The sequence below is a fragment of the Acomys minous genome (assembly GCF_964271855.1).
Source record: "Acomys minous genome assembly, chromosome: 7".
NCBI classification, from domain to species: Eukaryota; Metazoa; Chordata; class Mammalia; order Rodentia; family Muridae; genus Acomys; species Acomys minous.
Genome location: NC_140488.1, coordinates 59,515,346 through 59,530,639, shown reverse-complemented (window position 1 = coordinate 59,530,639; position 15,294 = coordinate 59,515,346). Strand labels below are relative to the sequence as shown.

The following is a 15,294-nucleotide window of genomic DNA, read 5'->3' as shown; positions in this document are numbered from 1 at the left end:
AGGTGGTCAAATATGGGGTACCAAAGTTCATGTCAGAGTCAGTCCCCGCTCTCCACATAACTGTGGAGAATGTCCTGTCCATTGGGTAGATCAGAGTAGGGTTTCAATGTTTACAATTGTATTGTCCTTGGTAAACATCAGATTTTCAATGTTCAAAATCATAAATGATAGGCTTTCAAATGCAGTCTTTTTATGTTGCATTAATCTTCTCCTATACCTAGTTTGTGCAGTATTTTAAAAACAAGAATAATATACAATTTTTAAATATTTGCTATGGCCTTGATGGTATATATAAAAAAGTCACATTTCATGTTTTCACTTATTCAATTTTTAAATTTTTATTTATATTAAGTAACTGATCTTCTTATTATAGGCTACTATGTAAAGATTTGATACATATACCCAAATTGTTTTCTTCTCTTTTCGAAAACTTATTTCAAGCTTTAGGTGATAAACTTATTTTATTATACTTTATTCTCTCATTTCAGTCTTTATTAAAGAGAATGCAAAATTTGTTTTCTTAGTAAATCCTCAACAACATATAGAGTTGAGATATTTACTTAAAAGTACAATATTAAATACCTGTTAATACAAGGGGAAAAATAAATCTAAATTCCTGTCTTTCTCCATTCATACTGACATATTCCTCTGAACTGTAAACAACAATGTGTTTAGTGGAATGCAGTTTGAATGCCAGTCAGTCAAAATTCTTTCCTTCGGTAGACTATATCTCATATTTAGAAAGGAACAGATAGCCATGCCTTAAGCAACTTCTTTAGGAATCTGGGTGGGAATGTTTAATGGGCTTTAACAAAAGAATGATAAGTATATGTGATATAAATTTGTTTTTCATATAACAAACATTACAGAAAAAATGTTTTGTATTTGACAGTTTGCTAATGTATTTGATATTTGAATGACAGAGACATTTCAATTTAATGTTAACATGATTGAATAAGTTATGGCTCAAAATGCTTTCCATTCCTGCATTTAATTTCTTCCCAGATAAATGTACTCAAGTAAAGTTCATTTATTTCGAAATTGTTCAGGATTTTGTGAAATCTAATCTTTACTGCCCCAAATACCCTACATGTCAATACACTCCATAGAATTGTTAAATGTGGAAAAAGTAATAATTTATAAACTAGATATGTTAACAATCAAATTCTGCTTCTAATCTTAGAAAAAACAGAGATCAATGAATTATATCATGAACATTTTAGATAGCTATAAGAACAAATTTACATTTTTATTAGTGATGATATTGTGTTATATATTGTTTTCTTTCATAGCATCTTTAATAAATGTATATTTTATAAGAAAAATAATACCAATTCATTATCACATCTATAATAGATATTCTATTATTAATATATGTTTTTTTGTTTTGAGTGGTTCTGTGGATCAAACCTAAGGATTCATGCATTGTAATAATTCTCTCATTGATGATTTGTACTCTCTGACTCTGAAAGACTATTAAAAGGTTTTATAAATGCAAAAGCATAATGAATGAGATATTTACTGTTAGGGTTCAGGATTAGAAACATACTGACCATTCAAACACTAGACTTAGATTGATGGAAGTTTATTTGAACACTGAACAAGTACTGACCAGTCAGACCCAAAGCCTGTAAATTAACATTGTGACATTGGTAACAAGAGCTGACCAGCCAAGGCCACAGTTGTAACTCCGGAATCAGACCTAGACATTGGTCTGCTTCTAAGGCAGGGTTTTTATAAGAACAAAAATATAACCCAGTATCCAAGAGGTAAGCAAGAAGGAGGGTAGTATTACATCATTTTGACCAGTTAAATAGAAGACAATTTATTTTGTTTTGAGCACAATGTCTATGAGCTAGACAAAGCATTTTAAGCTGACTGAATGGGACTTAGGGAAGGAGATCTCTTGGGGGCTTTCCTACTCTCTGGGAGTAAGGGACATAGAAGGAATTTGCAGCCTTAACTCTAATAGGACATTGTTTATCGTTAACCCAAGTAGAACATGTATTTATCATCTATTGTTTTTGTTTGTTTGGTTGTTTTTTTTTTGTTTTTTTTTTTTTTGATGGGGGTTGGTTTTTCAATAGAGTTTCTATGTGTAGCCTTGGCTGTCCTGAACTGGCTTTGTATTTGAGGCTGGCCTAGAGAACACAGGGATCATCCTGCCTTTGCCTCTCAAGTGCTGGGATTAAAGGCATGTGCTACCATGCCCAGTTTCCATCTATTGTTTTATTCTAAGCAACAAGTATTGAACCTCCTGATTTCAGTCATGTAGGACCTGAGATCTTGAATTTAATTTCTCCTTACAATCAAAATGGAGACTTGCAGTCATGCTATTAAGTAAAGTAGGTCTCAAAAGAGGTGCTATAGAGTTTGAGCAGGGTAAGCATCTTACAACACTGCAAATCTTTCCATTTTTGGTTCCTATATAGTAAGAGCATAGCTTGTTTGTTACTTTGACTTTCCCTTATACATGACTTCTGTGCCATGATTAAGCAAGAACCAAAGAAAACAAGAACAGGGACTCAATAGAGTCACTGTTTTACTAATTACTGAAGGCAAATTTCATGTAATCAAATATACAAATGCCAAACAGTTAAAGAGAACTTAAATTTAGCCTGTTATTATAAGAACTTCTTGATAAGAATCATTTTCTTCTTAACTTGAAATTTTTTTCCAACTTAGAATACTGATTCTTTATTTTGGCTTTCTTTCATGGAGAAAAGAAGGTTCAAAGGTTTCCACTCCCTGTTTTGGAGGGAATTTTGCATATTTAAAGAAAGTCACCAAACCCTATCACACTTTCCCTTCAAAAAAGCTTGTTTAAAATTCTAAAGATTGTTTACAATGCTTGAGGGTCTAGATTCCACCATCAGTGCTACAAACACAACCACCCACTAATATATACCTCTAGATATAGAGATCATAGATAGGTAGATAGGAATATACAGTAACTTTCTTTTCTGAAATATTTTAAAGTTGATAACTCATACTTAGATATATAATTCAGTTTAGAAAGTCCACATGTCTTAAGATCCTTACTTCACCTTAGAATGTTAATATGTTTTCAGTTTTCATATTTTTTAACTTTTATATTGAAAATTTTAAAGTATTGAACCAGAATGCAGATCAAAAATGTCTGAGTTTTCTGTCATGAAGAGGCATCAAAAGACTTTCTTGTATAAGTAGTCAAAAAAAAATAAAATCCCAAAAGAATTTTAGTAAACTATCTTGTAGAGTCATTTGATCAAATCCATTCTATTTTAAAATGGCTGCCTTCTAGATGTCCAACAAACATCTACAAACCTAAACAGAACTAATTTCTAAAATTGTGTGTCGGGGTGCATATGTGTGTGCTTCTGTGTGTGTGTGTGTGTGTTTGTGTGTGTGTGTGTGTGTGTGTACACACACGCACGCATGCGTGTGTTTATGGCTCTCCAATCATTAAAACCTTATTATCACTGGAGCAAAGAAAAAAACTGCCTACACTCTGGGGATAACTATCATTATGGAGAATTAATGGAGTAAGGATAAAAGCCAAACTCATCTGTGTTCTTTCTGACGCAGTGCACATGAGTTTGCAATGCACTGAAATAAGTGTGTAACCTGTGTCTTCTTTCCACTCCTCCCCCCGCCCCCCACACACAAAAAGAACTTTTCAAAAAACAGCTGTGAATTCTTCCTACTCTGGTCATAACCACTTTTTGTTATGTTAAAGTCATCACCATGATTAATATAATAAAGAGGTAAACTTTGATTAAAACAAATCTGATCCTCTCCTTCTCCCCCTCTCCCCCTCTCCCTCCTCTCTCTGTTCTCTCTGTTCTCTCTCTCTCTCTCTCTCTCTCTCTCTCTCTCTCTCTCTCTCTCTCTCTCTCTCTCTCTCTCTCTCTCTTCTCTCTCTCCACTCTCTCTCCTCTTCCCTCTCCCCCTCCCCTGTTTTTTCAGCTTAGAGCAACATTCTGGATTTCCTAGCGCCCCACCCGCCCTGCCTAGCACAGCTACAAGCCCATAGTCCCTTGATTCCTTTGTAACTCTGCAGGAAGCAAACCCTGTCCGGTTTATAAGTCCCCGCTAGGCCCGCCCTTGGCACATCTGCCTTCTTCTCCTGACTCCGCCCTGCATCTGTCCAGACCCGCCTCGCGTCAGAGCTGACCCACAGCGCAGCGGCCAGTCAGTCCCTCCGGAACTGCTGAGAGACTCAGGCTGCAGAAATCATCGCGCCTCACTCGGTCCGTACCCGGTGGTCATCTTGGGGATCTGGGCGGTCTCCGGTTACCCACGCGTGTGTCTGTGTGTCTGTCTCTCTGTGTGATCCGCTCCCAGCAGCCTGTCTGCGGGTTCCAGCGCACCAAGTGTCTTGAGTGAGCTTTCACTGACGCTGAGTGCAGAGCGGCCTTCTGAGTGCCAAGCCTGCTCAACACTGGCTAGCTGTGGAATACACATACTTGGCCCCCTGCTTTGAATGGCTGGCGTTTTTAAAGCTACAAGAGCTCAAGGCCTATGTTTTCTCAGAAAGCCAGTCCTTAGTCTTAAGGCCTCTGTTGGCAAAGCTAGATGTGGGGAGCCAGCCAGATAATTGATGATTTCATTAATTTTAGTGGGGAAGGGGATATTGTGCTATTAATACAGACTTTTGAAACTGATTTGAAATCTGAAGGGGTGAAAAAACTGTAAATCCTATAAGGGAGAACAGATTGCTTATTGGATTGCCTTTTTGTCTGATGCATTTGTTCTGAGCCTGCTGACCAGCTGTTTCTGAACTTCATTTTCTCAGCCTCAGCCTCAACAGTGATCTGAGTCTGCTTTTAACTTCCCTTCGCCTGCCTTGGCTTGGTTCTGTTCAAGAATAGCTGCTTGGCCCATAGATTAGAGAAAAGGGCCTCCTCTTCCCCTCTGTCCCAACAAAGCCTCTTCTAAGTGCTCAGAGATGGGGAGTGGGGAACCTAATACTGCTGGCAAGAAAAAGAAGTACCTCAAGGCTGCTCTGTATGTAGGTGACTTGGACCCTGACGTCACAGAGGACATGCTCTATAAGAAGTTCAGACCTGCTGGCCCACTGCGCTTCACTAGAATCTGCCGTGACCCGGTGACCCGCAGCCCCTTGGGTTATGGTTATGTTAACTTTCGCTTTCCTGCAGATGCTGAGTGGGCCTTAAACACCATGAATTTTGATTTAATTAACGGTAAACCATTTCGTCTCATGTGGTCACAGCCAGATGACCGCTTAAGAAAGTCTGGGGTTGGAAATATATTCATCAAAAACCTGGATAAATCCATAGACAATAGGGCCCTATTTTATTTATTTTCTGCATTTGGGAACATTCTTTCCTGTAAAGTCGTATGTGATGACAATGGCTCTAAGGGTTATGCCTATGTCCACTTCGATAGCCTTGCTGCTGCTAATAGAGCTATCTGGCACATGAATGGGGTCCGGCTCAACAACCGCCTGGTGTATGTTGGCCGATTCAAATTTCCTGAAGAGAGAGCTGCGGAAGTCAGAACCAGAGATAGAGCAACATTTACCAATGTTTTCGTGAAAAATTTTGGAGATGACATGGATGACAAAAAACTAAATGAACTTTTCAGTGAATATGGGCCAATTGAGAGTGTGAAAGTAATAAGGGATGCCACTGGGAAATCTAAAGGCTTTGGCTTTGTAAGATATGAGACACATGAAGCTGCCCAAAATGCTGTGCTAGATCTGCATGGCAAGTCAATAAGTGGGAAAGTCATATATGTAGGGAGAGCACAGAAGAAAATTGAACGCCTGGCTGAGTTAAGGCGGAGATTTGAACGGCTGAAATTAAAAGAAAAAAGTAGGCCTCCAGGAGTGCCTATCTATATTAAGAACTTGGATGAGACCATCAATGATGAAAAACTGAAGAAGGAATTTTCTTCATTTGGATCAATTAGTCGAGCCAAAGTGATGATGGAAGTGGGGCAAGGCAAAGGGTTTGGTGTCATCTGCTTCTCTTCTTTTGAAGAGGCTATCAAAGCAGTGGATGAGATGAATGGTCGTGTAGTAGGTTCCAAACCACTGTATGTCACTCTGGGCCAAGCCAGGCGCAGGTGGTAAGAAGCACAGTGATCAGTTTGTTCAGCCTTAGCAGGTGCCTACTTAGCTTGGGCTCCTCTGTGATAGGGGCTTTTTTCTGCCAATTCATAGGTTTCTTTCTTTCTTTCTTTCTTTCTTTCTTTCTTTCTTTCTTTCTTTCTTTTTTTCTTTCCTTCGTTTTCCTTTTAGTGAAAACTTTCTTTTGGAAAATTTTGTTAGAAATTTTACATAGAATGTAACATAAAATGTTACATAGAAAATTTTGTTAATTTTAATGAAGAACATACTTTCTAAAGGTAAAATTATCATTTTGTATGATTTTTATATTATCTCTATCCTTAGAAACATATAGAATAAAATTTATCATCCTTTTTTTCTGAGTATCCTAAGTGAGGCAATTGATTATATTTCCTTCTTTATGTCATAATACTAATTTGATTTCTTCTATACAAATATTCTTGGCATGGTCCTTATTTCTGTTTCTGGCATAGTAAAAAGTCACCATTAGCTATTTTGAGAAATTATCAAAGAAGAGACATGCATATGAGCCACTTAAAATTGCTGCATAATTTAATTTTAAATTATGACATAAAAGGAATATGTTTTATAAATATATGAGTTTTCTTTCCTTTACTTTTCTATCATTTTTCTTTTATGAATATATTGGGTACATAGTAATGATTTGTTAGTAGCTTTGACCAAGTATTGGGGTTTATCTTTATTAACGTCATGTTTTGTTTTACAATCAGTGCTTTTAGGAAACTGCTGCACTGATAAATGGCTATTTAAAATGTAAGGGTGTCTTTAAAATCCTTCCCCAAAAGATTTGATATTTGAAGGTACTGTAAGATTCATTCTTAACACTTGTTTTTGAAATTTATATAATGTATACATAAAGTAAAGTATGCTAATGTAACAAAAATGTTTAATAATGAAGTAACTCAGTTTTACCTTTAAATATCTTATTCACTGCTGATTAAAAACTTTCTTGTCAATCTAGAACATAATCATGTGCAAACATTGGCAGGTATTTAAAAAGAAACAGGTTATCCCTTAATTATGTCATACTCTTCCATCTCTTATATGAGAATTATTAACTGCAAAATAATTCTCCTTTGCTAACTTAGAACACGTAAAAGAAAATATGCTGTTTCAGAACATGAAGGAACAAATTGTTTTGCAGCTATTCCATCTACCATGTAATTTCTAAACTGTAATTTCTCCATGTTTCACATACAGTAAAAACTTTTTAGTGTCAATTCATTTAACACTTAACACCAGCACAAACATATTTGAAACTTAAAAAGTAAATTTTTGATACTTGAATAACATTTTTAGAATATATGATTCGCTCATAGGTGGATCTCATCAAAATAACATGTTTAGTATCTCTTATCAGTTGATTACTTGTTATTACTTTACAGATAAATCTTTTTATAGATAATATAAAGTAATTATACAATGTTAAAACTTCTGTTTGCTCTTTGACCATAAAATTAAAATAAGGTATTTCTACATAATTATCTTCAATTTTGTATATATACATAGTCAAGTATTTTCAAAATGAAAATCACTGATTGGTTGATTACAATTAAAATACATATTCATAATCATAAAATTTGTAAACACTATGGAAGGAACTCATTCTTAATTTTAGTATGTGTGTATACTTCTATATCTTTGCCTTAGGTATACACACATATTTACAAAAATACATTATGTACTGTTTCATATTTTTGTTTTGAATTGAACCATAGATATCCTTTTATACCAATCAATATTGATGTTGATATATCATGATTTTAGAAACTTCATAATTTTCCTTAATATGGATGTACATATTGTATAAGATTTTTATTACATATTTTAAAATTTTGTATACTATACTGTGCTGTATATCTTTTCCTGGAAACATTAAAACACACAATAGTTAGATATGTCACAAATATTGGAAACCTTTGAACATGTGTTCTGCATAAAATTTTATATAGAAAACAAAAATCAACAGAAAATAACCTTCATGTTTGATGAACCTACTTTATATTATTGAAACTATAAAATATATAAAATTTGAAATAGATAAAATGACAATTACATATCATTTACTATATTCATTTTAAATACCATAATTTTAAAATTATAGTTATAAGCATTAAACATGACTTTTAAGTTCAAATTCGATTCTAAGAAGAGTTTAAGAAAGTAAAAATATATCAACTATAGCCATTCATTGCATGATTTTGGAACTTCATATTTACAGGTTACTATATTCTGAAGATCAGCCTTTAATTTCAGACAAAATAAGAATTCCCAGGCACAGGTAAAATACACATCTTAGGGATCTAGCTAACCATTTGAAAAATTAAAAATTCAATAGCTGAAACAAATGAGGAAAATAAAAATTAAAGTAAATCTCTAATTGAATAAACTCATTTGAGTAGTTATTCAATCTTGTGCTTAAGTTTAAGCAAATTATAAGAGATTTCCAAAAAGGAACAATACAAGGAAATAACTTAAATCAGTGGCAAAGAATTTTTAAAGCTTATTGTCTAGAATCTGTGAAGAAAATATAATTAGTAAAAAGTATACTGTTAAAGTTTGGTTAATAATTGACATTCTAATTCAAGTTTTGCTCTGATTATGTTTTCAAAGTAGTAATTTTTGCAAATTTTATATATGCCCATGGAAAAGAAAATTAAGAATAATCCTTTCTGATTACAAGCTATCATCATCAAAATTTGTGGGAGGGACAATGATCTTTTGTACAAGATATTTTACACATACTCTTGTATTATGTATTACTAAGGATTAAAGAAAAAGAAAAATGTTATACATGTAAGTGAAATTTTTTAGCTTGGGATGACAGAGCAATAATAGATACTTTTAAATTAGAAAGTTGACAATGGGTTAAATACCATCTTCCTTACCAGTAAATTGCCTAAATATTAGAGATGTGTCAATACATGGCTGATTATAGACGATAGAAGTATGTTTAACTTCTATAATAATATATAAAATACAGTATCCCATAAACAGTTAATGAATACATTAGTAACAAGATATATCATCCATTTGGTTACTTTTCAGTTATTCATCAGCTTTTAATGAAATAAATGAAATTTTCAGTAGCATATGGAAACGTTATTGAGAACTGACAAAAACACTACGTTGGTTAATAGTGGTTTTGATGTTGAAAAGTTTTTTAGTGCTAAGGTTTTATTAATAATCTCAATCATCTTACAGTATTTCTATGATTATTTACCATTTGACTGATAAACATATCCTGAATACAAAGCCTGTAATAATTGGCATAACTTAAAAACTTTGTAGAGCAGTGATTTTTTTTTTAATGAAGACCAACCAGACGCCACAAAGTCTTACTTCTGTGCTGAAGTGTATAATCACAGTAATTCCTGAGTAAATAATGCTTGCTCATCTGAAATTATTTGATTCATATACAGTAATGAAATTTCTAATATGAAATTTAGGGCCTTTTAAAAATGTACTTAGCTCTTTTGGGATCTCTAGTAAAACAGTGAGTGGTGATACTATATGAAATTATTTTCTTAGTAGTCAGACTAATTTTTTATGTAGAATTAATCACTCAATTAAATATAATGTATAATAAAAAATTTACACATTTATGAATTAATTTTTAGATTTCCTAAGGGGATATTTTGCATTTGAAATATGAGTATTGTTTACTACCCTGAAACATGCCCGAACAAATGGTTTCTTAGACACTCAGGAAAGTTAATATATCCCATATAGCTTCAGTAGATCATCATCGATATTTTTAATTTAATTAATTTATTGATTCATTTGTCATCCCAAGCATAGTCCTCTCCCTCCTCTCCTCTCAGTGTCACTCTCCCTTCCTCCTCCTTCCTCTTCTATTCTTCGGAAAAGGGGATCCCCTCTACTCATTCACACCAGCTCATGAAGTCACATCAGGATTGAGTTCTTCCTCTTTCCCCTGTAGCCTTTGGAGGAGGTGATCAAAAGGCAGTCAATAGATTCCATTTCAGAGGCTGCCCTTGCTCCACTTACTAGGGGAACCACATGAAGCCTAAGGAAACCTAAGGATTACATATGTGTAGGGGCCCTAGTTCCAGTCTATGCATAGTACTTCTTTAGTACTTCAGTCTCCACAAGCCCCTCTGACCGTGGTTAGTTAGCTCTGTTGGTCTTCTTGTGGAGCTCTTGTCACATCTAGGTCCTTTATCTTTGATGTGTTAGGTAGGCAAACATGATCACTACCACATTAAAAAAACACCCTTTTGTCATCAATATTTTGAAATACTCTATCTATGAAAGCAAATATGAAAATAAAAGGACCTAATGCAATCAATGTACTAGTACTAATGATTCTTGCTTTTCAAAGATTTACTTTTAATTGATATGTATGAATGCTTTGTCTGCATAGGTATATGTGTACCACATATATGACTAGTGCCTGTAGGGTCAGAAGAGGACATTGGATCCTCTGGGACCTTAATTAAATATGGTTATAAACCATTATATGGCTGCTAGGAACTGAACCCAAGTCCTCCTCAAGAACAGCAATTGGTCTTATGTACTGACCTATCTCTCCAGGCCTCCAGCTTGTTTTGTTTTGTTATTGTTGTTGTTATTGTCTGTTTGTTTTGTTTTTTTTGTTAGTATCTCATACTTCTAAAAGGCTTTTGTATAGCAGATTGGCCTTGAACTCACATAGATCCACCTGCCTCTGTCTCCTGAGTGCTAAGATTAGAGGTATGCACCACCATAACTGGCCTTCCAATTCTTATAAAGTGGAAACATGACTTCATGTACTTTGACTCTCAAAAATCACAGTCAATTTTAAAATATGTCTTACTTAATAGAGAAAAGTTTTTCTCATTAAATTTCCAATATGAAATTTGGAGCCTTTTTAAAAAATGTACTTACTTTTTATTGGATCTCTAGTAAAACAGAGTAATTGCTGATATTATCTGGCATTATTTTCTTAATTATCATACTAGTTTTTTATGTAGAACTAATCATTTAATAAAATATGTAAAAAAATTTACACCTTTAGGGAATAACTTTATATTTCCAATGGGAATATTTTGCTTTTGAAAAGTAAAGGACTTAACAAATCAATATCTGATACTATTTAAAATAAATTTTAAGTCAATATATATAGAGTGGCAAGAAACACATTAAAGTCAACTATCTTTGAGAAATTTGCACATTTGAAATCCTTGAATAAAGCACTGAGGAATTTAATAATTTTCTCTTTTTTGTTACAGAAAACCACATATATTTAAATTAATAGATATATTATTCAATGTTGTATTCTAGTGTTATTTAAAAAATACTTTATTGCCGTAATTAAGACTAAGGTTGGGTTAAATACATTGTTGGAAGGATATTCAAATATTCAATGTAAGTCAAGATAACTTGTTTCCAAACAAGAAAGGAAAGAAAGACCAGGAATGTGTTTCTTTACTTTATATAGAGAACAAATGAGAGATTTGCTAACTGACAATAAATAAAAGGCATAAAGATTCATTCGAATGTTATAAATGTAAATGGATATTGTAAAGACATTTAAATTCTGCCTTGTTTGACATCGAAAGTCAAACATCAAGAAGAGCTTCCATTCAATTTCTTTAGTTATTCTTCATGTGACTACTAACAGTGATTTTAAACCTCAGGAGTATTCTTTTCTAAATGAATGTTCCTGTTAAAATGACTGGTGCTAATCTACTTGTCTCTACCCTCTTACCTCTATTTACCTAACCTTAGTCAACTCTTGAAAATTCTCAAGATTATGTAGAAATTTTACAGTTTCTGCAGTTTGTTTAAACATGATCTCATTTTTTTACCTTGTAGCATGAATATGATACTGTGCAACTTTGCTGAGATGATGTTTTAAGATTTGCATGTTAAGAAACAGTAGATGGTGGGAAACACGTCTACTGCTTCTATGTGAATGAATGTATTAAACTAAAGATGTACTTTTTGAAGGATGTACACTTAATAATAATGCTAATTAAAAAAACACCTAATTTAAGGGATCTGCTTGCTACTGTGTTTTCATAATGCACACATGGGATAGGATACCTGAACACCAAAGACTATATATATATTCATATAATATGTGATAATTTAAAGCATGAAAGCATATATAAGAGGTGCTACTAACAAAGTATTCAAGTGTTCTGATGTAATAAGTAGACAATGGGCTTACCTACCTATTTATTTTATAATGGCATAGCATACTAATGTGATCCAGACAGGCAAAGAATAAAAATGCATATGGGAGATATTATTTTGAAACTTCTATTTCATTTTGTTTTAATTTAAGAAAACCAAAAAGGAAAGGAAGCCACATACACAATACGTATGTCTCTTCCTTGAATATCCAAAATAAAATATTTTTACTTTAGATTGTACGACTTCCATAGAATACTGAATCATGTCCACTAATTATGAGTTCTGATGCTTACCTATATGTTATTTATTTTAATGCTGAAATGGAAATATTTCTCCATACTACTTTTAATAGTTCATATAAGCTGAAAAAGAGTAACATAACTCTTTAAAAGCAGATTGAATCACAAAGATAATTTAGACTGAGTTTACAAGAGACAAGTAATTGGTTAGTTGAAATCTTATTTTAATAATTGGGCCAAGAACTTGGAGTTGTTATTAATAGTATAAGTGAACTTAAACTATAATAGGTGTTTTAATCTTTGTTAAAGATGTTTATCTTTCATAATATGTGAAGTGTATGTTTCATCCAGGTTTCAAAAAGGAATTGAAAATGCTATTAAATATATAAAAAGAATAGTATCTGTTTCTAAAAGTAAAAAACAAACAAACAAAAAAAAAAAACCAGTTGCTTTACTAAGTACACCATATAAGTGACTTAAATCAGTATATTAATGTATTAATAAAAAGGGAGGCATCCTAGATAAATTTAATATACGTGTTTTGAAATCCCAAAGGATAAATTTAGCAGTTAAGAAAATGTAAAACATAACTTTGTAAAATAATAGTTGATATATTGTCTCCATATGGAGAGCACTCATAGAATATTTCACAAAAAATATTTCACAACTCTAAGAAAATATTTGAATTTGTTGTAACATCAATATAGATGTAATGGTAAAAACATGTAGAAAATTACAGAAAAATATAAATCTTAGGTCCTTTAAAACATAAACATAAGACTGCCATTTGAAACTTCACTAAAGAAAACCGATATTTGATGTTAGAATTTGCCTTAGAAAAAGGATTATTTCTTCACCCAATGCTGCCTGGAATTATTATTGAATTGGTCTGCAAGTGATTTCTAATGATAATTCTGAAATGTGCTATCATATTATTTTTTAAATTAAGAATACTCTAATGTTTTGTTTTTTGTAACCGGATATATCTTACTTGCTTTTTCCAAGGTACATTGGTAAATGTCTAAATATATGATGGCAAAAATTATATCTTATGCCTATAGCAATTTGAGATTTATATGATGATTGGAATCAAAGACAGTATAGTATATTTAAGATATATTTAAAAAAAGGTGGACATATAAATTAATGTGTGTACCAGTTGGCAGATACATACTTGAAATGCATACTATTATATGATAGATAAATAATAATAAAATGGACATAAAATAAACTTAAGAGCAACTCCATGAAATACAAGTATAATTTATTATTTATCATAATGTTGCAAATGAGTAATCATCAATTTCTCAAACTTAAATTAAAATCTTTGTTTTTTACAAAAAGTTGTGATCCAAGGAAAGGTGATTAATGAAATGAATAGTGAAAATGACCCTAGATAAGTTGAATCCCCTTTTCAATTAATCATAGAAGGCTTTAAAATGATTATTTACATGGTCTTGTTTGGGAATCACTGGCTCCCATGCAAAGTTATGAGCTGTATAGCAATATTTTTCTCAATCATTAACATTTTATATTATAGCAACACTATGTATTTTTTTACTAAATTATTACCAATCTTAGCATGCATAAGCTTAGTCTATAATGCTCACACATCCACACAACTCACAGAAATATGAATCTGCTTGAAGGTAATTTTTTGTTAAATAAATGTGACTCTAATTTAAAGGCAGTTTTGAACTATCTCAATATGTTAGCATTCTCTCTTTCTGAAAAAATTGACCTTACTAGAACTCATCTACAGTTTACTGAACCATAATCAATCTTGCAACACTGATGGATGGATGAAGACAAAATCTATATTTTTCTCATCTCCAGGAGATTCTTATGATCATTTATATTAATAGCTATAAAAGAAGTTAACAACTATCTTGCTAATGGACCTGATAACATATATTTAAAGCAGTTTTGGGGAGTCTCAAACATATTATACAGATAGTTTAATATCCAACCATTTTTCTTTAGATAAGTTTTGGTTAGATAAAATACACAGTGACATTAAGAATAGGGCTTCCTCAAGACCCAGCTATTCCACTCCTTGGAATATACCCAGAGGATGTACTACCACACAACAGGGACATATGCTCAACCATGTTCATAGCTGCCTTATTCATAATAGCCAGAACTTGGAAACAACCTACGTGTCCCTCAATAGAAGAATGGATAAAGAAACTGTGGTACATTTACACTATGGAATACTACTCAGCTATTAAAAACAAGGAATTTCCAAAATTTGTGGACAAATGGATTGAACTAGAAATTGTCATAATGAGTGAGTTCACACAGAAGCAAAAAGAGCTAAATGGTATATACTCACTTATATCGAGACACTAGTCCAAGGTGTACGTCCCCATGAAAAACTGTACCTACCAGAATAGTGGGTAAGAGGGGAGGACATCCTATTGAAACTTTAGGTGGGAGAAGCCTGGGAGAAAGAGGAAATGGAAGGATCCAGTGGGTCCTGGAAAACTATAGGCGAGTCTGGGCCCTGGGGTCCTCTGCAAACTGTGGCGACAGCCAAGGAAAAAATAGGCAGTAAAAACCTTGAACCCCTACCCGGACTAGCCGATGGACATTCTCCACTGTTGAGTGGAGAAGGAGATCTAACTTTCACACAAACTCTGGTGCCCCATATTTGAACATGTCCCTTGGACGGAGATGCCTGGTGGCACTCAGAGGAAAGATAATAGGTCACCAAGGAGAGACTTGATACCATATGAGCATATTCAGGGGGAGGAGGTCCCCCTCACACACAGACTTAGGGGAGGGGAGGGGAGTAGTAGGGGGGAAGTGGGA

At 33.3% G+C, this 15,294-nt stretch overlaps 1 protein-coding gene across 1 annotated transcript; it reads left to right on the top strand.

The window, feature by feature from the left end:
• The first annotated feature begins 4,144 nt into the window (after positions 1-4,144).
• On the top strand, positions 4,145-14,494 carry PABPC5 (poly(A) binding protein cytoplasmic 5). The gene is made up of 2 exons (XM_084789968.1): positions 4,145-4,232; positions 4,778-14,494. Exon 2 carries the CDS (start codon positions 4,931-4,933, stop codon positions 6,077-6,079), a length of 1,149 nt encoding a protein of 382 aa, XP_084646094.1. The 5' UTR covers positions 4,145-4,232; positions 4,778-4,930; the 3' UTR covers positions 6,080-14,494.
• The last annotated feature ends 800 nt before the right edge of the window (positions 14,495-15,294 follow it).

Bases quoted from the DNA above. Each gene is read 5' to 3' on its own strand.
- PABPC5 (XM_084789968.1), top strand. From the start codon at position 4,931: ATGGGGAGTGGGGAACCTAATACTGCTGGCAAGAAAAAGAAGTACCTC.